Source organism: Mauremys reevesii, linkage group 12, assembly GCF_016161935.1.
Source record: "Mauremys reevesii isolate NIE-2019 linkage group 12, ASM1616193v1, whole genome shotgun sequence".
Lineage (NCBI taxonomy): Eukaryota > Metazoa > Chordata > Testudines > Geoemydidae > Mauremys > Mauremys reevesii.
The window spans coordinates 3,648,746-3,676,366 of record NC_052634.1 but is presented as its reverse complement, the minus strand read 5'-3'; the positions used below and the strand labels follow the sequence as shown (position 1 = coordinate 3,676,366).

Here is a 27,621-nt window from a genome sequence, read left to right as displayed (position 1 = left end):
GGGAGTTTTTTGTTTTTGTTTTTTTTAAATTGGAGGCTATATAGTAGGGGAAGTTTGGCAAGATGCAGGTGATTTTTTTTTTTCTCTGCTAGTTCACCAATTTCTTTGAAGCACACATCGTAATGGACGTGTTGGGATAGCATCTGGGAAACTGATTGCTGAAAAAGTGCAGACTCCCTTATTTCTTGTAGCACTGAAAACTAGCATTTGTGATCCTTCTGCAGTATACCGTCTGGAAAAGTATTTTTTTAAACTGGTGTAGATAGAGCTAAATTGACTTTTCTTGCTTGGATTAAGTTTCAGTGTAAAAAATACATGATTTATTAAATTAACTTGTATTTTGTCTTAATGTTCTTTTTACTTAAAAATGCCAGCAGTAGTACCAGGCAATAAGATCTAGTGTTAAAATAGTCCTCATAAATTAGATTTTAATAGATGTGGGAATGTGACAATTTCATAATAAACACTCAAGGCCAGCTGTAGACAGGTTGGGAGCTCCAGGGTCCCTTTCTGCTGGTGGCCCTGAGCAGTGGGGATCTCCTCCTGACACCCAGCCTGGCTTTCCCCTTGCACACTTCCCTCCAAGTGTGACCCCCCCCACCCCCACACCCCTACCTGCCTGACATGGGGACCTTTCTCCCAGGCCCCTGCCTGACATGGGGGACCCCTCATGTCTACAGCTGCCCAGGTGCCTCATTTTGTCATGGATATTTGTAGTAAAAGTCAGAGACAGGGCTTGGGCTTCTGTGAATTTTTCATTATTGCCCATGACCTGTCCGTCACTTTTACTACAAATATCTGTGACAAAAATCTTAGTCTTAACTATAATTCAAGTAAGGGACAACTAATCAGGTTTCTGATTATAATAAATAATAGTAATTGGAGATATACCAATCTCCTAGAACTGGAAAGGACCTTGAAAGGTCATCAACTTCACCCCCCTGCCTTCAGTAGGCAGGACCAATTTTTGCCCCAGATCCTTAAGTGGCCCCCTCAAGGATTGAACTCACAACCAGGGTTTTAACAGGCCAATGCTCAAACCACTGAGCTATCCCTCCCCTCTGGCTCAGTCTGTGAATTATTTTATTATTTAATTTGTGTTTTATGGGAGCCCAGGCTCTTGATGATGTGGCTGCGTCAATGTGCAATATTAGAGGTCCCTGCCTTGACCTGCATCCAACAAAGTGGGCATTCACCCACGAAAGCTCATCCTCCCAAACGTCTGTTAGTCTATAAGGTGCCACAGGATTCTTTGCTGCCTTGAGGAAGTAAATGCAATTTACTTCTTTTAAATTATTTGTATTATCTTAGTGCCTAGGCGCCCCAGTCATGGACTAGAACCTGCAAACTAAACAGACCTCAGTGTAAAATACTCCCTGTAGAGAGGGCTTGGAGCAAAGCATCTGCCCCTGAGAGTTAGCAGCAGTACAGACGTGGACATATGGGACGTGTGGAGACTACAAGCCCCAGGATGCACTGCTGTCCGGGAGGGGAGGTGACTATTGCTTCCTGTGATGCCCTGGAGTGACTACATTTCCCAGCAGGCCCCGGGCCAGATCCAGTCACAGGACTGAGTGGCGAGATGGCGCATGGGTGTCTGGGAATTGTAGTCCCCAGGTTGACACTTTGCGGCCTGTCGCGATGCGTGCCTGGTTGCTGGGCTCAGCCGGGCGCCGGCTGCTGGCGGCACTGGGAGCCGGGGTCCCGGACGGAGCGGCCATGGCGGGGGGCAGCATGGGGCAGAGGATGGTCTGGGTGGATCTGGAGGTGAGGGGGCGCCGCGGGGCACCCCCCGCTGGGGGGGACGCAGGTGGGCTGTGAGGGATGTTTCCATGGGGATGTGCCTGGCTGAGGGGTGCAGGATTGGGGGAGGGGTCCCCCATGTCAGGCAGGGGCCCGGGGGGGGGAGAGAGGTCCCCCATGTCAGACACGTACCTGGCGGGGAGGGATCCCCCATGTCAGGCAGGTGCCAGGGTCCCCCATGTCAGGCAGGGGGCTGGGGGGGGAGGGGTCCCCCATGTCAGGCAGGGGCCCGGGGGGGGAGAGAGGTCCCCCATGTCAGACACGTACCTGGCGGGGAGGGATCCCCCATGTCAGGCAGGGGCCTGGGGGGGGAGGGGTCCCCCATGTCAGGCAGGGGCCTGGGGGGGAGAGGTCCCCCATGTCAGACATGTACCTGGCGGGGAGGGGTCCCCCATGTCAGGCAGGTGCCAGGGTCCCCCATGTCAGACATGTACCTGGCAGGGAGGGGTCCCCCATGTCAGGCAGGTGCCGGGGTGGGGGGGGGGGTCGCACTTGGAGGGAAGTGTGCAAGGGGAAAGCCAGGCTGGGTGTCAGGAGAAGATCCCCACCCCTGGGGACTGCGTAGAGGTGGCATTGCCTGGGGTGTTTAAGACTTGGCTGGACAGAGCATAGGGAAACACACCTCAGAGACCAAGCCTGGGTCTGGGTTGGCTCCCTGCACTAACAGAGCCTTTCCCTCTCTTTGATCCTGCCAGGCTGTAGGTTGGCCTGCACCTTGCTGCTTCAGATGGCAGGGAAGCATCCCGTTCAGAGTCAGGCCCTGGGGGTTCCAGCTGTCGAGGTCTCTTTTCTAGTTATGGCTGAGCAGTTCTGCTCTACATTCACTCTCCAAGTATTTGCACAGCCCACTGAGAAGCTTTGGAAAATTTCCTTTCCTTTCTTAGTTTGGCAAACACTGATTATTTCCCTTCTACTGATGATTAAAATCAGTGCAAAGCATTTGTGAAAAAACCCAAACATTACAGCAGTGTTAGTCCAACTCTGGGATTAAAATGTTGTTAAGACATACATTCCCTGCAAAGTATAAAACATAGCTCTTCTCTCTTCTTACAACTGTTGCTTCTGTCTTTGCAGATGACCGGACTGGACATAGAGAAGGACCAGATCATTGAGATGGCTTGTCTCATAACTGATTCTGATTTAAACATTTTGGCTGAGGTAGGTTAGAGTTTGGTGTCAGTGTGTACTGGCATACGTCTGATTACTAGCTCCGGGTACTCTTACTTTGTTATAATTGAAGGTTCATCTGCCCATTAAGTTAGAGTGGAATATTTTTATCTTTGATGTTTTGTGAACCATCTGGCTAACAAGCAGCCAGCATGGTATGTGCCCTTTCATAAGTACAGTTTCCAGATGAGTGTAGCCTGTGGAATGGAATACGAGTCAAACAGCAATTTATAGTACACACTTTTGAGGTCTGTTTGGATTGTGGCTGTGTGTAAAATGTTACTGGCAGATATCCTGTATTTTTGAACAACCTTGTTGACAGTGTAGCATGTCACTTTTGAGTACTGTAAGGTTTGCCAGCTGCTGACTCCAAAATGCCTGTTTTTAAAATGTGATTATAACCTGGAAGATGTCCCTGTAAAATTGGCAGTATCTTACTGAACAGACCTGTGCTTCCTCTTTACACATTATGAGTCATATGTTCTTGCTTTAGTGAAAAGAATAAGGTTTCACTACTACTTAAAGCTGCAAAATACACACAGTGCTGGGAGAGGCAACTGGATTCAGTTCTGACTCATGGATCATTGCTTGTCAAATAAGTTCCAGTTACAGAATCCAATCAAATGTTGCATGAGCCTGAAAGAACCTGACTTGATATTCACATTCCAGATTGAGTTATCGACTGTGTAAGAAAGAACACCACTATGCCTTTTCATTTGTAGACTAAGAAAACTTGATGTTAGAAGCCATTGAGAGATGAATTGGAACCACAGGCTACTATCCATACAGAATCACTTGATAGTTTATACTAGGAGGTCGGGGAGGCATTTCCCACCACATGGGTTTTACGATTGCTGTGCAGAGCAAGATTGGCAGCTTTCTTGTAATTTCCTTAAAGCTAGAGGTGTCAACAGGAGGTAGACAGATTCCTCTGATAAGCTTTAGAATTATTTTTTTTTTAGGATTTGATTACTATTTTTTTCTCATTAACAGGGTCCCAACCTGATTATAAACCAGCCAGATGAGTTGCTGGATGGCATGTCAGAATGGTGTAAAGAGCATCATGGGAAGGTAAAGGTTCTAGAGTAATAGTACTAGAATCACTGTTTCCTTGTAACTAGTAGCAGCTTTATAATTCTTAATCTCAAAATTGTTAGGTGCTATATGAGCACTTTAGAGACAGTTCCTGTTCTGAAGAGCTTACATTCTAAATGTAGATGACAAAAGGTGGGAGAAAGGAAATATCCCCATTTTACAGATGAGGAACTGAGGCAGAGAGAGGTTGTGATTTGCCCAGGATCTCACGAGAAGTCCATGTCAGAACTGAAAATTGAGTCCAGATCTTCTGAGATCCAGTCCAGTGCCTTAACCACAAGACTAACCTGAAACAGACTATCCAAAGGTTTCAGAGTAGCAGCCGTGTTAGTCTGTATCCACAAAAAGAACAGGAGCACTTGTGGCACCTTAGAGACTAACAAATTTATTTGAGCATAAGCTTTCGCGGGCTACAGCCCCACTTCTTCGGATGCACTGAAGCCCACAAAAGCTTATGCTCAAATAAATTTGTTAGTCTGTAAGGTGCCGCAAGTTCTCCTGTTCTTTTTGAGACTATCCAAAGGGCCTTAACAACCTTGACTTGCAGCAACTTTGAACAGGCCTTGAAGATTTTACTAGACAACTTCTAGCTAGAGAAATAAACCTACCAACAATGGCTGATGTGAAAGATAGTGAGGCCACCAGGGGCTGCTGCTTGGGAAAGCTCTGAGCAGCAGTGTGAAACTCACATGATTCTTGTTAGTTCTACTGATGCTCACAGGTTCTGGATTTAAGCAGCTATACTGACCAGCATCTTGTCTGGTTCACAATGCTATCGTCTGTCCCTTAGCTAGGATTGAAGTGGGTAAACACTGGTGCATTTGGTAAAATGTTAAGACCTTCCACGAGGTTAAATTTAAGAGTTAAGCTGTCATCTTTTTTAATGCTTCTGGGCATTAAATGTGCCATTAGTTGGTTACTGTTTCAGTTATTGATTTCTAGGTAACATTTGACTGCTACTTAAATATGCTAGAAGTATTTTTAAATAATGGTAAATATTTGATTGGTGATGGATGCCTCTTTCTTGCAGTCTGGCCTTACTAAGGCAGTGAAAGAAAGTACAATTTCATTGCAGCAAGCAGAGTATGAATTTCTGTCCTTTGTTCGACAGCAAACACCCCCCGGCCTCTGTCCTCTTGCAGGTAAAATGTGTACTTATATTTTTAATACTAATAAAATCAATCCTCCTTTCGTTCCCAGTGGGGCTTTGAAAAGCCTGTTAATACACAATGCAGGAGTGATTTAGTCTCCTACCTGGAGATCTGCATGGAATCAAATTTCATTAAGCAGGGAAAGTTTAGCATTAGATATCATCCATTTTATAAATTGCCTGAAGCAAATATTACGTATGGATTTCTGAAAATCCCCATAGATCTGCAGGAAACTTAAATTCCTGTTACTAGTAATATTTCATTATACATTTATGTCATTACTGGTGTGACTTAGTGTTCTTAGCCTTTTGTGAATGCAAAAGAAAAATAGGGAACTAACTGCAGATACGAATCCAATCAACCTCTAAGTGCTGCTATTCTGAATGTCCTGTTACTTGATGGTGACTCAGAACGCTGACTCAGAGAGGTCAAAATGATGACCTGAGGAAAATATATTAAACAAACAGTAAAGCTTATTTACCCTTAGTGGAAAACCTGGTTGTTTGTGTAATATTTTTACTTTTATTGAAATAATAATGTTTGTGACACAGAAATTGTAGAGGAAGTAATTGAGGAATTTAATGCAGAGAGATTATATATTTAAACCACACAGAAGTGATCCCAGAATGGAAATCAGACAGAAACCTTTAAAATCATATTTATTGGAACATGAGACCTATGACCTGACTGAAAACATTTAGAAGTCGTATGTGATTTCCTCAGTCTGCATAGCCTACCTCTAGTTCAGATGTAATTCACTGTAGCTTCGTAAAGTCTTTGACAGGAATATCTGTTTTGTCTTTTTCTAGGAAACTCTGTTCATGCAGATAAGAAGTTTCTTGACAAATATATGCCTCAGTTCATGAGGCACCTTCATTACAGGATAATTGATGTGAGCACTGTCAAAGAACTTTGCAGGTAAATACCATACAAAGTTAGTGTAAAAAGATCTAAGGAGCTCTAGTTATATTTTACTAATTTTCTTCTAAAACAATAGAGGAGGACAGCAGGGAAAGAGCGGTGTGCAGCCATTTAGTTCTTTAAGATATTCCACTTGGATCAAACAGAAAAAGGACAAGGACCTACTTACTGAACTGCATGCAGAGTGGGGAGGTGTTTAGCTCTCACATGGATTATATTATTTTGATGCTTATAACAGTAACTTTTCTGTATGACAGTGAAATTCAAATTTTTGCACTGAAGAGACATTTCCCATTGTAGCACACCCAAAGAGACCTCTGCCTATTTATTTAAGATGTATGGATTTAAAACTCAATTTCTTCCATATACAGGCGCTGGTATCCAGAAGAATTTGAATTTGCACCAAAGAAGGTGGCTTCTCATAGGTGAGACTTCCACTGTTGCCGTTAATGTAGTACATTTGTCATATCTTTAAGCTACAGTACTCTCTTCTACTAGAATATGGAGCATACCAATTTCTCTGAAAACGTGACCTGTTAGTTCTATTGCCAATGGCCCTGGAAGTCTAATTCTGTTCCTTGCCATATCCCTCTTTTTAACATCTGATTATGGCAAAAAAAAGTTACTCCGTAAAAATACAGAAAACAGAAGTAATTTATTATCCATTAATGACTCGCTCAGTTTACTGAGCCAAGATATTTGTCCTGACAAATACATGTTCACAGCACTTACATACCACAGTGCTAAGTATCTGAGAAAAAACTAAGATAGAACATTAATAAGTTTTGTATTGAAGCAAAGCTGTTACCAGAGGACCAGTAGTGAAAGCAGAGGACTAGGAATTGGGAGATTGGGTTTGTGATGTTGTGACGGGTCTGACACCCCAGCACCCCCTTGTGGCAGGGGCGGGCTGGGGGCCTAGCACCGCGCCACTCACTTGTCCTTCGGTCTGCCCCTGGCAGCCGGCGTATTACGGCCTAGCGGCCAGAGTCCATAGACGCCCCCTTTGGGGCGGGGCAGCGCGGCCTAGCGGCCGGAGTCCATAGACGCCCCCTTCGGGGCGGGGCAGCGCGGCCTAGCGGCCGGAGTCCATAGACGCCCCCTTCGGGGCGGGGCAGCGCGGCCTAGCGGCCGGAGTCCATAGACGCCCCCTTCGGGGCGGGGTATTAAGGGGTGGGGTAGGGGGACTCGGGTCCGCCCTCTGCACCGAGCCCCGACCCAGGGCCCTGATTGTGGCAAGCTCTCCTTGCCACCCGCTCGGCGGGGATCCGCCCGCAACACGCCGAGCGGTACTGCAGCTTTAAGGCTGTCAGTCTCTACAATCCCCTGGGTCACTTCCTACCCTGTCTGGCCGGACGTCGGCGTTGTGGGAGCGGTTCCCCCGTAGGTCCCTCGCGGCAGGCGTCCCTCTCCGGGGTCTCCGGTACGGCCTCAGCTCGGCTGACGCCCCGGTCCAGGCTCACTGGCTCTCCTTCTGCAGGAGCTGACGGTCTGCATCCTGCTCCCCCGGTGGCCAGCCCAGACTGAGCAGACCTGCAGGCTTTTATACCTGTCTGCCAGTTGGAGCATGGCCAGCAGAACTTCCTGGGCGTGGCTTCCTCTGCTAGCAAAGAAGGGTTAACCCCTGCTGTACCAGTGCGGGGCTGTCCCACCCCGTCACAGATGTATTGATGCCTGTTTCCCTATCTGTGAAGTGGAGTTAACCTTGATTTACCACCTAACTGTGTTCCGAGGCATAGTTAACATTGATAACTTGCTTTCAGATCCTCAGATGAAAGGTGCCGTGTAGTAGAAAGTATTAACACTTTCTCTTAGATTGTAAGCTTTTCAGGCCCAGCACCATGAATCTGATCCAAAATCCTGTGGAGTCTATGGGAGTTTTGCTATTGACGTCAATAGGGGCAGGATTGGTCCCCATGTTTTTCTGAATACTGTGCCTAGGACAGCGAGGCCTCAGTTCTGACTTAAGCCTCTGGGTACTATTGTAATATAAACATTTCCTTTGTTTGTTTATTTCATAAATAAAGATCTGGAAAACACAACTTGTCTGGCAGATTGCTGCTGCTCTACAAAGTGGAGCAATAAAGCTCTATTGGCTCAACAGGCATGATGGCAGTTTTAACTCATTCCCATTGGGAAACGAAGCAACTATGACTTAGCATAAATAGGAAGCCATCAGGAACAGTACTGAGATGTCTTCCCTCTGGGCGCATAACTACATTGGCAGATGGTCCCTTTTACATCAAAAAGTGAAAATGAGCATAAGTTATTTTTACTGCTTAATTTTACTGCCTCTTGAAAGCTCTCCTGTTTTAGGATAAGGCACAGTTCTTTCATGCAGGGATGGAGAAAAGTTGTTGCTAATTGCATGGGAATCTTCAGAAAAAGGAGTAACTGAACCTTCAAGTACCTCTTTCCCTAGCTCTCTGATGCATGGACTCTGTAAGATGGGCACATGAAGGCCCAGGGTTCAAAGGGAGCAGCCTGCATCATAGCCAGGCCTTTGCCTTCTAAAGCCTGGCGTATTGCAGAAGGTGATTCCCAGCCATTCCATCCTACCACTAAAGATTGGTGTTTAAAACTGTTGTGCATTAAAATACAAAGATGGATAGGGAGGTTATAGGTACATTTTGGTTACTGCTGATGCTTGCTGGATGCTGGCATGTTTTTGGCACAGTTTCAGGAAGCATTTGTTGGAATGAAACATCATCATCAAGTACAGATTGGCTGATGGTGCCCTGATTTCAGGAAGCACTATCTTCTGGAATCTGGTATTTAGCTATGGCTTTACTTAGATTTCAGAGTGACTGGAATCTAGGTCTTGATTTGATTTTTTTGTTTGTTGGTTTTTACTCAATACTGTTCTTGACAACTGTCCTTTTCTAATAATTATTATGGTACGTTAGAGGCCCTACCTGAAGTCAGAGTCCATTTGTGCTAGGCACTGTACAAATACATAAGGAAAGCCCCAAAGAGTTTACATAGACCAGACAAAGGGTGGGAGGAGAAACAGAGAGGTAAAGCAATTTGCTCAGGGTCTCTCAGCAGCTAATTGGCCAAACCAGGAATAGAATCCGGGTCTCTTGAGTCCTTGTCCATTGTTAGGCATCTCAGACTAATACCAATACTTGTTTTAATAGCTGAAGTCGTGCAGTGATTTAAAAAACAAAAGTGGGTAAACTAACCTTTTTGGTTTTCAGGCCAGGTAGTGTTAAATTCCATATTCATCAACGTGAACATGTTCGACCCAGTTTACCTGCCTTTACCTCAACTACACTAGACTCATAGGACTGGAAGGGACCTCTGGAGGTCATCTAGTCCAGTCCTCTGGAGTCATGGAATCTATTGACTTGCTAGAGCCTATGCCTTGCATAATAGCACAAACCAATAAGTAATGTGTTACTTCCTTGCATGCCTGTCCTGCTGAACTTTTATTGTTTCCTGTATTACTCAGTCTAGTGAAGGTGGTTTTATTACTGACAGATTTGTGCATGATATATTTCTCAGTGTTCTACTTTTTTTTTTTTTTAAACACAGTTTGGAATTTGCAAAATGCATCAGAATCCAAATTTAGCCTGAGTGTTTGTGCATTTTGAAACCTTCCTTAATTCTCTTGCAGAGCACTCGATGACATCAGGGAAAGCATCAAAGAACTTCAGTTTTACAGAAATAGCATCTTCAAGAGGAAAACAGATGAAAAGAAAAGAAAATTAATAGAAAATGGAGAAAGTGATAAAACTGTGAGCTGATCTTCCATCTCACAATGCCATCCCATAGTATCCACTGGATGTATCTCCCGTTGTTTTTCTGTTCACCAGTGTTTAAGGAAGAGGCTTCTTTCAGTTTCCTTGTTTTTTAATCATTAGGAAAGCAGCAGTAATTCAGACTTCTGTCTGCTTTAACATGTCTGAGCTGTGAATTTGCCATTTAAGTCTCAGCAGCTCCTTTGTTTGTATGTACCAGGTCACTTTTGCTCTTTGATACATCTCTTCATTTACTTCTAGTTGCACTCTTTTGTTACAAAATAAAACCAGTTCTGCTGAAAGATTTTTTTTACACCTTCTCTTTTCTTTTGCAGCAGCCTTGGTTATAAGACTTTGTATATTCATCTAAAAGGTGAACAGCCTCTCTCAGATTTTCAAAATAAAATGTTATGGGAAATATATTGCATCCTACGGCAGTCATACATGTGTGTGCTTAACAAGAATTCCTCTGTAAAATACACAGTGCCATTTGAAGACAGATTGAACATGTGCATCACTTAATGTAGCCTGATGAGCAGTGGCCTTCTATGCTTGTGGTGTCAAAGGTATGATCAGCTTATCTCTTGACACTAATTCAAGTAACAAGCTCTTTTTAGTTCCATGGTGGACATTTATCCACTTAACAAAACTCTCACGCAGGCAGCAGTCTGTGCTCAAAGGATGCTAGGGAGGAGCTGCACAAAAAGCTGATTTGTGATCAAGCAGATGAAATTTCAATATAAAAAATATAAAGGCTGCAGGCCAGGAATGAAGTGCATTGGCATGATAAGCAGGTCAGCCTGTAATACTCATTTTAAAAGAATTTATGGTTAGAACATGTCCAGTTTTCACAGGCTGTTCCTGTGGCTAGGAAACAGCTAAATGAGTCCATGGACTTCACTGCTCTTTGGATCAGGCATTAGAAGAGGATGCTGCTGCCATTTAACTTGTCGATGTGACCACAAGTCCATGCTAACCCATAAATAAGCTAGGGTGTTATTTAACAGATGTATGTTAAACATATTCATTTGATTCCTAACAACATGATCTGGTGTGTGAACACTGGTTGTGGCATAGCCGATAGTCAGAGCCCAGGAATCAGGGACACCAATGTTTAGACACTGAAAAACAGCCTTCATTTCCAGGTATTGGGTACATAGCCAGAATCCCCAAATTGCTCTGGAGCTGTGTGCGTCTCCCTGGCACTTTCTGCTTTGATGATTAGTTTTAGGCTTCTAAAGAAGAGGGTAGGGCTTTGTGAACTTTAAGCACTCTTCTAATAAGAGTATCAAAGGGGAAGGATCTCAAGTACTGGCCCAGAGTTATGACAGTCCCCTGCCAGTTTGTCAATTTCATAAGCAACTTATTTATTTTTTTTAACTATTTACTCATGGGCTCTGAGTGTGGGATGTCAATGTTGTTTTCCATTGAAATTGATTGTTTCAAGCCATATCCCACACCAATCAAAGTTCAAAGCTTCCCAGTTTCATGGAGACCAAAATATTTAAGTGCTAATGGAGAAAAAGATACAAAGACTATCTTTAAATCGTTAAAAGAAAATAAATAACTGCAGCTTTCACTCCATGCATGAATGTACCAAATTAGAGTCTCTGTACTCTCCTATGTTTTTTCTAGCTTTGGTGGTTTTGTTTCATTGTTTGGTGCAAACTCTTCCTTCTGTTTCAATTTACAAATTCTTACTTTGCCTCCAGAATTTGCTTTGAATTCCTTATCTGTATTATGGTAGCTCCCAATCAAGATCAAGCCCTGCTATACTAGACTCTTACTTAATAAATGAAACTTACTTGAAACCACAAGGTCACAGATTCCAGTTGACATATGCCTTGTTCATTCTCAGTTTACTCAAGGTGAGCCACTTTTAACAACATTTTGAGTGGGCCTGGTCTGATTTCAAGTTTCTCTTGAAATTCCTAAGCAGATGCATTTGTCCTGCTTTTGAATTGTCTACTGAACAAGTCACATACCTTTACTGATACATAAATGTACATTAAGTATGATAAAATTGGTCACTTAAAATTAGTAATGGAAAGTAAAATAAATATTCCCTAGCCAAGTGTTTTGCTATTGAAAGGAAATGTAAACAAGGTAAAACAAAAGCTACCGCTTACCAGAAAGCAGAAGCCTAACAAATGCAATGCTATTAGACAAGGAAAAGAGCCACTGCTATATTTTTGATTCTAAGAAAACAGAGCTTAATATCATTTTGTTGCGTTGTGTGCGGGCGGATAACAACAACAAACAACAACCAATATGCAATGAATATTATTTATTTTTATTTTATTATATATATATATTATATCTCCCATATAATATTAGTCAGACACCAACACACACATGCTGCTGATTGGTTCTTTGTCTGACACACACACACACACATGCATGCATTCTTGCTTGCTTTTTTTTCCCATTTCCCATGCATATCTATCTATTCCCAGCCCTGGCATTGGCCCTCGCTCTGGCAGTTCCCTACTTTCTCTAAACAACAACTTACTAACTCTCTCTTATATATTTGTCCTGCTGCTGTAACTTTCCACCAAGGCAGCATAGGGATGATGTAACCCGACATCATTTAACCTAATAGGGAAAACCTACTGTTTGCTCTCTTTGTGAAATACTCAATCCACTGACACTGTTGAATCTCCCATAAGGTAAGTCAATTTTTCTCTTCAAACAAGTATTAATTTGAGCCCTAGTTGTGAAGTTTAGATATGTTGCAGAAAGCAGGCTTCCACCTGTTTTGCCTGATAAAGCCAATGGGGAAAGGGGATCTCCTGCTAATCTGGCATTTTTTATTTGATAATATCTTGCTGACTGACAAAATGAGTGACAAATGTCAGCAGGTCATGTCTATGGTTGAAAATAGGCATTAATAAGAGAATTTTAGTGGCAGTACAATCCCTAGCACCTTCTCATGTCTTCACGGAAGTCTTACAAATGAGAAAACCCTATGAAGTTGTAGATATTAGCCACTGGAGGGAGACTCATACAATCTGTGACTGTAACAAAAGTACATTAGTAAAAAGAGTTGATTCAAGCATTTATGCAAAGGTTACAGCATGTACATTCACTTAGATCACACTATAACTCAGCATTTGTGCCAAGGTTCATGAGATGGAACCGCCAGAGCAGGGGAGTGGAAGTCAGGACTCCCAGATCCTATTTGCAGTTATTGATTTGTTGATAAGTCGCTTTCGGACAACACTTTTGAACTTGAATGGCTAAAATGAGGCAACCTTCCTGCAGAAAATGTGGCTTGGTTTCAAGAGCTGCTGAGCATACATAGGGACTGGAATCAGAGCCCCTGAAAAATCAAACCACTTATTTAGGTGACTAACTTGAGGCACTTAAAAGTTTGCAAATTTTAGCCTTAACGTCTCTCAGTCAATCTATTGCCACATTTGCAAAATGAGTATTAACCCATCACACAAGGCTTAATGTTTGTAAAGAGCTCTGGAGACGTATAAAGTTACTGATGAGTGGTTATTCTACTGCTTGTGTCAAATACAGAGGGTGGGGGCATTTTCACTGGTGTGCAGGATTCCTAGAAAAATAGCAGTTAAAGATAGACAAGATCTCGCTCTTTGTAGGAATTTATAACGTGCTCATTTCCAGATTATCCTGGCACTAGCTGACCTGGCAGGACATGCAGGCTAGCCAGATTGCTGGTCACGTTCAGAACAGGAAGCTGAGAGTGGCTTACTGTATTCCCTTATCTACATGCATGTTTCCACTTGCACACATAGGTTTCCCACCCCCTTTTTCAATTCCATTTATTGCATGTGACTTTGCCATTACTCCTGGCATGTGCAAATGGATGGCTTAGGCCCTGAACCTCTAAAAAATTATGCACATGCTTAACAGACTTCAAAGAGATTATTTATTGCCTAAAGGATTTTTTGTTTTAAGGATCAAGCCCTTAGAAAGCAGTAGATTCAGTGCTCTACAAAAAATAATTTAAAAAAACCCTATATGTGCACCATATGGTCATATTTATTTGATCATTTAAGCACTGGTTAATTTGAGTATTTGTTTAATTTACTCAAACCCTCAGGAATCAAATAACTTGTTTTCAAAATAATACATCGTCCCCCTTTAATTTGATCCTTTGGTGGGGTTAGTATGGTCATTGGCTTTAGGAAGTTGCTGTGCACTTAGTAAGGAAAGACTAAACTGTGAAAAGGAGAAGAAAAACTGTTCCAGGAAAACTGCTGTAATGTTAATCGATGACTACAACTAAAAGTTGCCTTATTCAGACTGGGCTAGTGGCATTGTAAGCCCTAGCATGTGTTATGATCTGTCGCTGGGAGGTCTGTTGTTAACAAGACAAGCCGCCTAGTGAGTTAAAGGGATGGTCACACCTAAAGTCTGAAGGAATTGCACCATCAAATTATTTGTATTAACTCTTAGTACTCATATCAATCAGCCCCACGGAGAATCCAACTGACCCACGCACCCTTTTCTCAGGTTTGGCTCAAGGTTCAGCAGACTGCCTTATGGCAAGTAGACTGGCTGCTTGAATCAAGATGGGACATTGTATGCAGGAACTTGGAACCTCTACCAGCCATGCCTCAGTATTAGGGTCACCAGATATCCTGATTTCATCGGGACAGTGCTGATATCTGGGGCTTCATCTTATATAGGTGCCTATTACCACCCACCCCCTGGCCCAATTTTTCATGCTTGCTATCTGGTCACCCTACTCAGTATAGAAGAAGGAGATGGCTGCAAGCTGATCCATTTCATACAGAACAAGTCTTTAGGCTCTTAGCACAACAACAGTGCGGCAGTTGATTGGCAGAGTCTTGCATGATGCCTGTTCTACCACATGGTTAATTTGAAGGAGGGTCATGTTCCACCTTGATTCCCCTGACAGTACTCTGGCACTGCAATATACACCCCCAAATATGCACCGACACTGTAAGCCGACAGCTCACTCATCCGTTTATTGCGTTTGCTGTACGGTGTTTAGAGTTGTTCCTGTAACACATTCCACGGAAGCAAAGCTGCACGTTACCACATGACATCAGTTTGTTTGGAGTGCAGCATTCCGGGGCCATTAGGGAACTGTTTCTCTTTCTTTCCAAATCCATTAAACAATAGAAGTGAAATAAGGACAAGTGTTAAGGGCTGGAAAGCATGCTGCTACTTGAACTTCTTGGCCAGAGCTTTGAGAGTCAATTTGGCAGCATAAACTGCACGAAACTAAAGACCTGTTAGTGGCATACCACTAGCTGCTAATATTTGAGACAATTCAGAGGAAGGGGGGGGGGGGTGTCCAGCCATTAGTCCAGGGCTGCCCAGAGGATTCAGGGGGCCTGTGGTCTTCGGTGGCGGGGGGCCCCCGCTGCCAAATTGCCATTGAAGACCTGGCACTTTGGCAGCAGGCCCCGGAGCGGAAGGACCCCCCGCTGCCGAATTGCCGCCAAAGACCCGGAGCAGAAGAAGCTCCAGAGGTCCGGCCCCCACGAGAGTTTTCCGGAGCCCCCAAGCGAGTGAAGGACCCTGTTCCAGGGCCCCCGAAAAACTCTCATGGGGGCCCCTGCAGGGCCCAAGGCCTGGGGCAAATTGCTCCCACTTGCCCCCCCCCCCGGGGTGTTAGTCTGGAATACAGGAGACCCACTTTCGAGTTCACCACAGACTTTCCGTGCAACCTTGGCCAAATCATTTAGTCTCTGTTCCCCATCTGTAAACAAGGACACTAGCACTTCCCTTTCCTGTTGGGTGTGGTGAGGATAAATATGGTACCTATGTTTAGAATGGCAATATTTCAGGTTTTCAGCACAACAGGGGGGAATTAACCTACTTTGTCCTGGATCGGATCCATTGTGGCTCTTTATTCACTACCATAGAAAGGCTGTGAGGATGCTTGCTTATACATTTTCACCAATCTCCTCTCTTTCAAAGGCTACCACTAAAGCTAGAAAGAGAAGATAATAACCACTAATTCTTCCAGCCAGTCTGAATCTTAAAACTGGTGAAGACATTGGCTTAACAGAAGCTGGGGGGAAAAAAACTGTGTACTATGGTGATATCTTTAATCTGATTCTTTTTGTAATGAGTAAATTATTGTGTCATTGCTAATCACTGTCAAATCTTTGAAATTGTGATGATTTTTAATTTTTTTGTTTTTTTACACAAATTTCAAACTTTTCCATATTTTTTGATTAACTTTCAAAGTATCAACTTTTGGGGGAGGAAGATTATTTTTGGGGGCTGAAGGGGATTGGTGAAATTTCCCTTTGTTCTCCCAACCAGCTCGACTCAAGTGCTCTGTTCTCAAGTTATAGCCTGTTTTTCATTTTAGATAAATATCAGATACCACATGTACATTAAAACACATTGATCTGGTTCCCAACCACATGATCTGGTGGGTGAATTTTGTGGCATATGCTATAGTCATAGACCAGGCATCAATGATACCCACCTTCAGACCCTGAAAAACAGGGCGGGGGCAACCATTTAGGCAAACTAGGCGGCCACCTAGGGTGCCTAGTGGTTGGGGGCGCCTAAAAGCCCGCTCAGGCGAGGAGGTGGAGTGGAGGTGAGCTGGGGTGGGGGGCGCAGGGAGGGCTGCCTGCAGTAACAGCGGGGGGGGAGGCACAGGGGAACCGCTTCCCGCCCCAGATCACCTCCACTCCACCTCCTCTGCTGAGCACACAACCTCCACTTTAAGTCTCCTCCAATCAGCTCCACATGCCTGGGAGGGGAGGAGAATTGGCGTGCTCAGCGGAGGAGAGCTGGGGCGGGCTCCCCAGGCAGGGTTAGCTGCCGCGAAACTTCCTTCACCGGCCCTGCTGAAAAATATCTGCCATTGCCATATATTCGACATATTCATGAATGTCACTGAATTGCTCCATGTCTATATGCATCTCCTTGGTGTTTTCTGCTTTGATGATTACTTTTGGGTCAGGGATCTAAGTAGAAGGCGTGGGATGGCTTTGTGAACATCGATCACCCTCCTGATGAAAGCATCAATAGGGAAGGAGCTAAAGTGCAGGCCCAGCTTTATGGCCATGTCTTTCTGTCCCACTAACCTGTTGATTTCATGTTTGGTGATGTCATCTTTTTATGGAAAAGAATGAGAAAGACACACAAAGGGGTGCCCACGAATCTCTCACTGAATTTCAATCTTCCTCTCCTTATCCATTGCCACATGGGTCTTGAACCATCCATTCCAGTCGTGCTCAAAGACCTTCAGAGAGCTAACAAAGGAGAAACGAGTGGGATTTTAAACCACTGATTTTGTCACCATTTCCCTCATTTTAAAGAATGGATTCAACTATTCACAGTGGGTGAAATTCACCCCTCGTGCAGAGGGCCAGCTTAAGGCTTGTATGCACCACTAAACACAAAACTCCCATTGATTCCAAGGGGCCAGAATCTCACCCAAAAGGAGGAATTCACTCTGGCCCTGGAGGGGTTGGCCTCTCTGTGAAGACCTGAAACAGAATTTCCTTGAACCTTGGATGGGTAAAGAGTAGAATTCTGTTATTAATTATTATTATTAATAATCATGTTTTATGGCAGTGCCTAAGAGCCAGCAAACACAGAATTTCAGACAGTCCCTGTAGGGTGTGTGTGTGTGTCTGTGATCTATCATGCACATGGGTCTGGGGAAGTGTGGCCCCACCTGTGCCCCATTTTACCCCTTCCTTCCCTCACCCTCCAGTGCAGCAGTCTCAGCTTTGGCTGGTTGTGAAGCTGCTCCTACCAGCTGGAGTCTCCAGCTGACCCAGTTTCAGACCTGCACTGCAGTACTTCCTTATTTTTCCATCTAGCAACACTACAAGAGATCCTGCTTCTGGCTTTCCCTTTCCACTTTGAACACTGATTCTCCTAGTCTGTAGCTAGAATTTACTGATCATCCTTAATTTAAGGTAAGCTACAAAGCAACAGAATGGAATAATGTAGCCTCCAAGTACTTCATGTAAGGGCAAATAGTTTAAGAAACTCATCAATACCAGTTAGAAAGACCCCCCGCAAATTTCAGTGGGTGAAAGGAGAGGCCAAAGAGACCTGAATGCTACTAAAATTCTAGCATGAGTTCTGAAATTAACATCTAGGAAGAATGTACTCATCATGCCTTCAAACCCTCCTTAAAACTCTTGTTTGCTGCGATGCCGAAAAACAACTTAACAACCTCTAGGCTACCGGTGTGCTGAGATCACTGCCCCCCCATGTATGACCTGAATGGTGGGCTTCCCCACCATTCAGTCTCTAGCCACCCATTGTCTCTTAGCTTGTAAGCTCTTTTGGGGCAGGAACTGCCTTTGGGTGCGTGTTTGCACAGCACCTAGAGTCACAGTTCAGGGCAACTTGGTACAGCAAGAGCATCCACTCTCAGGCTTCCAGCTGTTGCTTCTCTTGCGTGGAGACCCACTTCTCTCCCTTTTGATCAGGGTGCATCCAGGCTGAACAGTTCCCTGCCTTCACTGGATTATTCTCAGCAACAGACTCCGCTTAAGGAGGCCTACTTCCCTTCCTGTCAGAGACTAACAGAGTAATCACCCATATTATAAGGTACCACACAGCACTTCCCATGCAAGCCTATTTTATTCTTAGGTAAAAGCACTACAGAGAAAACACATAAAAACATGAAAGAACACAGTACACACTTGCTTAGAAGTTTTCTAGAGCTCACCCAACTCTAACCTGGGCTCTGACAGGAGCAGTCCTTCTAAGCCCCACTCAAGGGGCTTCCTTGTGGGTTCAAGGTCCTCACAGCTTCAGCGCTGAACAAGCAGCCTCACAGGTTTAGCCTCCCCTTCACAAGGTTCTGGGGACTTTCAGCTAGGGCTTCCAAGAACAGATAATTAGCATGCAATTGGTTTTCCTCCCCAGGGCATAGCTTCAAAAAGGATGGATTTGAAGTGGGTCATTTGCGTTCCCCTCACCTTCAGACATTTCCTAGGGAATCTACCTTATATGCATTACCCCAAAAAGTCCTTTGCGGTTCCTAACGTTTACATTAGTCAAGTTACATACAATCCTACAACAGCTCAAACAATTGTATTTTTAATACAATGGACCCAAAGTTATTATACCTAGTTCACTAGGTTTAACTTAATTCAACAAAGTTTATCTTAATTCTGTAACTTGTGTCCTGGACATTGCAGCATATGGCCAGTCTGTCACTCCTAGAACACTCTGTGACCAGAGCTCCTAGGTGCTACCTCAACACGAATAATAATTATAACAATCCTCCACTTCTAGATTGGCCTCAGTGAAGCTACACATATTTACACCAGCGGCAGACCTGATCTTTGTGCTAGAACACTGTTGGATTGGGTCAGAAAAGGGATGTTATAAAAATGGTTGTACCTTTTTCAGCACAACTGTGCCACACGTCTCTTATGTTACCGACAAAAGCAAGCTTCTACTAGCACTATCAAAACCTGCACTACCTTTCACATCATCAGAGCTGTCAGCTAAGTTCTAATTGAAGAATCTATCACCGGTGATGAGCAAGGTAGCTTTGCAAATCCCAGACTCAGGTCACAGAGCTGGTCAGAAAAAAAAATATTTTTTGATGTGTGAACAGAGTAAATATTATGTGAAAATCACTGAAAGAAAATGTATGTGGAGCCCCATCCTGTTATTTTTCAGAGGAAATCAGCACTTTAGAGTGTTGCAACATGCACTATTGTAACACGAGGTGCTGATTTGAGACTCCTGGAATTACAAGAACAGGGAAAGATTGTCAACCTGAACTTCCCATGCAGAACAAAAACCTGTCACTTATATGCTAATGCTGCGTAAGCAGCATACGTTTTACATACTGGACTTTTATGAGATCATGTATTGACTTACATGAATTAATCTAAAAATGGCTTTTCACATATCACTGTCTTCATGCATATAAATGTAATCTGCTAAATACAGGAAGCAAAAGTCAGATTAAAATGAAGAATATCACCCAGATAGAAATAATAAGATGTATGGGATTATTCCCCTGCCTGCACAATTCCCATTAACATTTATACAGACACTGACTGGACAGCTGGTGCTGCTACTAGGAAATCTACATGAGACCAGAATTTGGGATCTAAGTAGCTTTGTTCAATATAGACCATGCTAAGAGGCTGTTATGAAGCATTTCATTTCTGAAGGTAGCTGGAATGACTCTTCTGAGTCCCCTAACCCAACAAAATCTGTCCTCCACCAGTCATGTCTTTTCAATCCATCAGACAAACCTTAAGGTCCAGATCAGCCACACTTTGCAGGCAATACAGCTTCAAAAACTCTCTGAAGAGCTGGGAAACAGTCATAAGTCTCTAGCCCTTCAGTTCTTCCTCTAAATCTACCACACGGGAAAAGGAGGCGGGTGTGTGCAGTGTTCAAGGCCGTCGTCCATAGCTGCTTCCTGAGCTGAAAAGGCAAATCTGGAAAGGAAATCTCCCATATGACTGATGTTCTGCTGCAAAGAGTGGCAAAAAGTCAAGCACAAATTCTCCTAATTGGTCAGCTTTGCAGGATTAGCGGACCTCTGAGCATCACTGAAGTCTGGTCTCTGTGTAAGAAGATCCACTGATACACAGGTCTACTGGAATAACAGGGCTATGGTTCAGGAGTAACCCGTATTGGAGCTGCTTTGTGGTAACTAAGGCCTGGAAGAACGAGGGATCAGACTAAGATACACTTTCAGAGCTACCTTAGGAAGGACCCAGGCCTGGAATTAGGGTCAGGATTGGGGTCTGGCTAAGTAAGGTGGCTTTCACATCAGCTGCTTACTTGATACAAAGCCCTAGGCAGTGGCATCACTCAGTCCCCCATTTTAATGAGCCTCCTAGTCACATAATGAGCTTTGACAAAGAGCCCTGCTTCTCCAGCCAGAGAATCTGAGTAAACGGTTCCATTGCCCACCATCCTGGAGGGGATATAACTGAATCCATCTTAATGGACCAAAAGCTGCTCTCATCCAACCTACATTTACTCTAGTGTTATCTTATTGGTTCCAGTGGAGTTCCCCTGGGTCTACACTTGTGTAAACAAGACCAGAATCAGCCCCAATGAGTGTTTGCTTCCTTTAACCCTGCAGGAAGGCAAATCTGGGGTCAATGCATTTCACTCGCCCCTTAGCACAGTAAATTCCTCAGCGCAGGGGCTCATCTTTTGCACTTCTCTGTAAAGGGCCAGGGAAGCCTATTATGGGCAATATGGTAGCATCCAGAGGCCCCAATTTGGAGCAGGCCCCCATTTTTCTGGGTACCATACAAACATATAAGACAGCATCTGCCTCTAGGAGCTTATGGTCTAAATGAGGTCAAGCCATGGCTCAGGGAGTGCCATGCCAAGAGGGCTGCTTAAAAACAAGGCTGCACAGATTAGCTGGCTTTACTTTTTATTCTTGCTTGTTTGAGTCCTGTATGAACCAAGCAGGAGATTTTAAATGGCTCTCCAACAAGCCACACCTGACTGGCATCATGAGGCAGTTTAACTACAGGCAATATGGTAGAGCTAGAGCTGCTGTGCTAGTTCCTTTAGAAACAAGCTAATATTTGGCTTTTTACTCCATGTTCCTGCTTGTGTTTCTCAGGCAATTTTCCTTTTTTGGCCATTGAAAGCAGCAGGACTCCTGAGAAACTCCCCTCCTAGTTCTGTATTCGTGTCTGTTCTCTGTATATTTGGGGAACAATCATGGCTGATGGGAGGGAGGGAGAATCTTGTGTTAAACCTCTCAAGAGTCTCACAATAGTCCTAGGGCATATAAGAGTTGGATAATATTCCTTTAAATGGTTTGTGAGCCCTGTAGTACCACTCCCCACAAAGCACCAGTGTGTTTATGTGGCTAGGCCTCAGTAGCTTGCATGTATTAAGTAAATGTGGTGATTTGGAACCCCTGTCTTTCCCTGCAGTTTCTACCTAATGTGCTACATAAAGAGCAAAAGACGCACAAGTTCTAATACTGAAAGTTGGTCTATGACCATGAGGCACCTTGCAGGATGAAGCAGGACCTGAAATGCCTCTTATCTGAAGGAGCAAGCTAGAATGCTTTCATCCCCCCCCCGTGCATTTCCCCACCACACACCCTAACTGGCTAGGCTGGTTAAAGAAAGGGTGCAGACTTCTTTATCCTAGCATTTAACAGCCCTTATCCCCAGCTGTTCTTTCTTACCTGGCTCCCTTTCTTTAACTGGTGCAATTTTTCTATTGCAAGAGCTGTGTTCATTTTACCCACCCCACATCACCAAACAAAAAGTGGGTGTGTGGAAGGCAGTCTATTTATAGACTAATTTCCCTCCCAAACCAGTGGGTCTATCAGTGGGGCTAGGCTATATAGTTCTGGCCATGTTAGTAGCCAGTCCCGGTTAGATCAAGGAAAGGCAGCTTGGGTTCCTTATTCCAGGTTATCTGAGGGCTGATTGAAATACTAGACCTGTGCAGGTATTGTGAGTCTGGTGAGCTACAGGACCCCTTTCCCCAGCTCTTAAACATTCAGGAGGGTGCAGGGGAAGGTATGACTCCCCCACAACTCAGTGAGCTGAGCAGACCCTGGAGAAGCTGCTCCTAAGGGGGAAAACCTACCTCCTTGGGAGCACAGCCAGCAATCCAGTGAGCCTGCTTCCTTCCTTAGGACCAAGGATGCTGCTGGGCTGGGCTGGGCATGGGAATAGGTGCCCCTCAGAGTGGCTGTGATTGGGAGAGAATAGCTAGCAGAGAGCAGGTATCTGAGAGGCTGCTGTGCTGTGCAGTGAGGTAGAGGAGTAGCAGTGGGAGTAGGGATGCAAGATGGCTGCTCCATGTGGGTGCTAGGAGTGGCATAGACACACATGTACTGGAGAAACTATCACAGCTCAAGTATCAGAGGGGTAGCCGTGTTAGTCTGGTTCTGTAGAAGCAGCAAAGAATCCTGTGGCACCTTATAGACTAACAGATCTGTTAGTCTATAAGGTGCCACAGGATTCTTTGCTGCTATCACAGCTCAGGTGAGGAAGAACTGAGTGCAGAAGTAACTCTGCCTAACACTATGGGGTGGCTGGATGAAAACTGGGGAGGATTCTTATGACTAGGCACATCCCTGGCAGTGGAGCAGGCAGCATCTGAGGGGACAGGAGATGTGTGATGGTTCTGTAGCCATCGAACTGCAGCAGCAGGATTGTCTGGATGAGCCAGTCTTCTGGAGCCCATTAAAGGGAGAGGAGCTCTGAATGAGCCATTCAATTGCTGGGTGGGGCAACTGCACTTGACTTTCCCCTCTGTAGTTCAGGGCACCCTGTTGCCTTTCTGGGGCTGACCTGTGTCTCTCTCTCTTCTGAGCAGACAATTCCCAGGCTGTACAGGTCCCTGCCTTCACTATGTATTTCCCTACAAAGACAGTCTGCCTAAACAGGCCTGCTTGCTTTCTCTTCAGAGACTGAGCACAGGGGGTTTACGCAGACATAAGTTACCTCACAGCTCTTTCTAAGCAAGCCTACTTTATAATGCTTTTCTCCTTAAGAATAGAGAAAACACTAAGAGAACCTACATGCAGGCTAATACTCTTACCAGAGTTCAGACAGGGGCTCTGGCAGGATAACTCCTTCAACAGCCCCCTCCATCTTAGGGGTCTCCTTGTGGTAACAAGCAACAAAGAATCCTGTGGCACCTTATAGACTAACAGACGTTCTGCAGCATGAGCTTTTGTGGGTGAATACCCACTTCTTCAGATGGCATCTGAAGAAGTGGGTATTCACCCACGAAAGCTCATGCTGCAGAACGTCTGTTAGTCTATAAGGTGCCACAGGATTCTTTGTTGCTTTTACAGATCCAGACTAACACGGCTACCCCTCTGATACTTGTGGTAACAAGTTCATCACAGCTTCAGCTCAGAACAAGCAGCCAGTCTGAGGCCTCACTGGGCCCAGGCCTTCCATTTCTGCCCTAAGGATTGGGGCCCTCCATGGATCAGCAGTCTTGTCCATTGGCTGGGTCAGGAAGAGGGCTCTGAGCCAGTCTAAACACAGGTTATTTATCCAAGAGTCTCTGCTGGTGAATCCAGGTTGAACTAGTATATGCATCTCTCTCCAGGAAGTGGCCTCAGAGGCTGATAATGGGGGAGGTTCATTAGCATCCCCCGTCCCTGCTGGAAAAGGTACATACAATGCCCCAACCCCACATACACATTTTGACTACAATATACTCCAAAGGTATGAATCCTAATTTGATACATTTAGAGTTAGATGCTTAAATATCTTTAAATCTGGCCCCAAGGCACTGTTGGAAATGGGACTTAGGCTCCTGAATCAGCTGAGGGCTCCTTTGAAAACTGTACTCACTGTGGCCCAGTTACTGGCTTTAAGGTTCACAAATAGTTTCTCAGCCTTGATGAAGGGACATTCTGTGATCTCAGGAACCAGAAGAGAATGCAAATAGCTTGACCGCATGAGCTCTTCAGCAGGATTTCCAGAACAAAATGGTTTCAAACTTTTGAATAAGTTTTCAGTATCTGAACTGGCTCTCAAAACCTTTTGAGGTTTCCCCCATCAGTATCTCCTGCACTGTCAAAAGCCTCATCCCCACAGAATCTAAAACAAGATCTCCTAGCCCCACTCAGGCATTACCTACGGCCTCCATTTGCAAAGGGTTTCAAAGGATTAGCTGCACTGATCTCACCAACTCCTAAACCCTCTTCAAGCCTTTGAAAATGCAGTGAATTATTTTCTAATATAAATACCTGTTAGAGGCCCTTTTTCAAGACGCTGAGATATGAATCTGGCTTTTTGCTGTCTTCAGGTAGGTAAAAGCCTCACAAGGCCCATTGTGAGGTTTAATACAGGAGAATGCCTCTGGATCTCTTTGGTCTAGCCATTGACATAATTCAGCCTTTGTAGTTAGATTAAGACCACATTCAGTGTGAACAGCCAATGTTCCACTGGCAATCAGAACCACGAAAGGTATTTTTTTCATACCCTTTTGTCCATGCTCTCTGCAGGACAGAAATTGTCCTTTACTGGGAGTGGATGAGCAAGAGGGAAACTGCAACTCTGCCCTCCCAAAATCAAGTGAAATTAACCAATTGTTATAATCATCAATGTGTTCAGACACTCTGGCCTGGAGTTTAAATAAATATATTCTTGCTCACAACAAATCTGCTCCATATTTCTTCCTTTTGCCTAAGCAATCATACAGATTAAGTCAATAGTTAAGAGGTTTCCAACGCACTAGGTGCTGATGTGGTTTAATACAACAGCCATGCTCTGCTTAGCATGTCAGGGAAAGAGATATGAGATATCAGCCGATCCATTTTCTTGAGGACATCCTTTAGTTCCTGTTCTGTTTCCATCAGTCAGATTGCAGACTGCAATGCACAATGCATCATACTTCCATGGCCAGCTCAGATTCCCATTGGACTGGATGGCAAAAACCTCTATTAACTTCAATGGCAGCAAGATTTACTGCCAAGCTTCTCTGTGACATTACTACTTCACATAACACAAGAACTAGGGGGTCACCAAATGAAATTAATAGGCAGCAGGTTTAAAACAAAAGTATTTCTTTACACAAAGCACAGTCAGCCCACGAAACTCCTTGCCAGAGGATGTTGTGAAGGCCAAGACCATAACAGGGTGCAAAAAAACTAGATAAATTCATGGAGGATAGGTCCATCAATTGCTATTTGCCAGGATGGGCAGGAATGGTGTCTCTAGCTTCTGTTTGCCAGAAGCTGGGAATGGGAGACAGGGGATGGATCACTTGATTATCTGTTCTGTTCATTCCCTTTGGGGCACCTGGCATTGGCCACTGTGGAAAGACAGGATACTGGGCTAGATGGACCTTTGGTCTGACCCAGTAGGGCCGTTCTTATGTTCTTCTTATGTTGCATGTTGACCTCTAAAGTTGGTAAACTCAGGTGTGCAACAAGAAAAATAATTAAAATGAGAAATTATATTTGGAGGTCTCAAGGTCAGACGGCGCCATGCTGATTGTCTAGTCTGACCTCCTGGATAGCCCAGGCCAGAGTCCTTCATTCAGTGATTCCTGCAGTGGAGGGAATTTCTCCTTCTGCTCCAGCAGTAAATACTGCTGAGCCCAATAACTTGTAGTTGAACTAGAACATCTCTCTTAGGAAGATGTGCAGTATCTATTTAAAGACTCCAAATGATGGTGACTTTACTACTTCCCTGGATAAGTTGTTTCTGTGTTTAAGCTAGAAGACAATGGTGTAGCAAGAACTGGAAGATTAAATTAGAAAAAATCAAATTGGAAAAGATAAAAGTGAGAGTAATTAAATACCCCCTTCATATCAGATATGTTCTCCCTGTTTAGGTGCTTCTAAACTGTGTGATCAGTTCACCTTGCTAAAAAAAAGAATAAATGTGATGGAGTCCTCATTGCCTTTATGAGATATGCACCCATTTATTCTTTCCTTTTGGTGATGTTGATTTAAAATATAGTAATGGTTTTAAATCAACATCACCAAAAGGAATCACTGGAATGAATTAAGCCATAGGTTCTCACCACTGAGGTTCCACTGTGAGATAGTTGACCACAAAGCAAGTTATTTATCATGTACTGAAGATGAAGGCACATAAAGCCTTCAAGCTCACTTATCTCTCGGAGAAATGACCTGTATAGGGATTGTTGTGATCACAGCACATCATTAACATGATTAAGCCAGTGTAAATATTTTGAAGTGCTAAAAATGTTTTCACGGTGCGCAAATATCCTGCCGAGTAACACGAGGGGCAATCAAAGCTAAACCCTGACTGGTTCTTGTGAGCTTCTGACACATAGTACTCTAATGGTGGCATATCTCCCCTGAGGTGTGGGTGTAGCACCAGGGAACGCCGTGGTGTTACAGTGGGCAGTGTTGAGGGTGTTCTTCCTTCTGTGCTAGTCCTGACTCAATAACACCGGGTAGTACAGGGGCACTGTGCTATGGGGAATTCACCCAGCATGTAAAATTAAGGTTGTGAAGACAGGCTTTTCTATCAGCACAATGGGTAAAATTTTTATAAGCACCTAAGTAATTTCAGAGCACTTTTAAAATTTTTCATCAAAACCAGACACGTTAATCCCAGTGTCCGTTTCAAATTCCAGTTTGCAAACTGGTCATTATATTCTGTAATGTAACTCCCTGGTGTTTCAGTAGACTAGGGTGTTCTTCCATGCCTACCTTAACGTGCTGTATGTTGTTCCTACTTGCTTTTAACAAGCTGCTGTCTTTCATCCCAGATGTGGCAGCATTTCAGTGGATGGTAAACTGATCATTATGTATAGTTTGTATTGCAACTTGTTAGGATATTTACCATTCTTCAGACGCATCTGAAGAAGTGGGGTTTTTTACCCATGAAAGAGGAAGTGGGTTTATCTGAAGAAGTGGTGGGTTTTTTTTACATACAAAAGAAGAAGTGGGTTTTTTACCCACAGAAACCAATGCCCAAATCAATCCGTTAGTCTTTAAGGTACCACCGGACTCCTCATTGGTTTTTTTAGCAAAAAAAAAACAAAACCCACTTGTGGGTGTGTTTAAGAGGAGTGAAACTGACCTTTGTAGTAAAGAGACAAATCCCTCCTTAGGCTTCAACCCTGCAAATGAGAACAGCTCCCGGAACCCACATGGACTCAGTGGCAGGACTGGGGCCATAAAGAGTGTCCAGTCTTGGGCCTGGATCTGGTAAGCTGACCCATGCCAGTGCACCACACAGAGAGCACCATTGATTTCAATGGACTTGGATCAGGAGCATGGAAAGAAATGTTTATCTACACTTGAGGACTGCAATTCATTGCAGCACCAGCAG

At 44.1% G+C, this 27,621-nt stretch overlaps 2 protein-coding genes across 2 annotated transcripts; one reads left to right on the top strand and one right to left on the bottom strand.

The window, feature by feature from the left end:
* The first annotated feature begins 1,617 nt into the window (after positions 1 to 1,617).
* On the top strand, positions 1,618 to 10,182 carry REXO2 (RNA exonuclease 2). Its single transcript, XM_039496264.1, has 7 exons — positions 1,618 to 1,767; positions 2,878 to 2,961; positions 3,964 to 4,041; positions 5,096 to 5,207; positions 6,026 to 6,134; positions 6,509 to 6,562; positions 9,757 to 10,182. The coding sequence occupies exons 1-7, from the start codon at positions 1,642 to 1,644 to the stop codon at positions 9,884 to 9,886; spliced, it is 693 nt and encodes a 230-aa protein (XP_039352198.1). The 5' UTR covers positions 1,618 to 1,641; the 3' UTR covers positions 9,887 to 10,182.
* Positions 10,183 to 10,701: 519 nt separating this feature from the next.
* NXPE1 (neurexophilin and PC-esterase domain family member 1) lies at positions 10,702 to 27,145 on the bottom strand. Its single transcript, XM_039496916.1, is given in 9 exon segments — positions 10,702 to 11,115; positions 16,240 to 16,280; positions 16,283 to 16,331; positions 16,693 to 16,814; positions 16,817 to 17,103; positions 24,579 to 24,835; positions 24,837 to 24,895; positions 24,898 to 24,993; positions 27,130 to 27,145. Coding segments are annotated over 9 exon segments (1,284 nt in total). The 3' UTR covers positions 10,702 to 10,758.
* Positions 27,146 to 27,621: the final 476 nt, after the last annotated feature.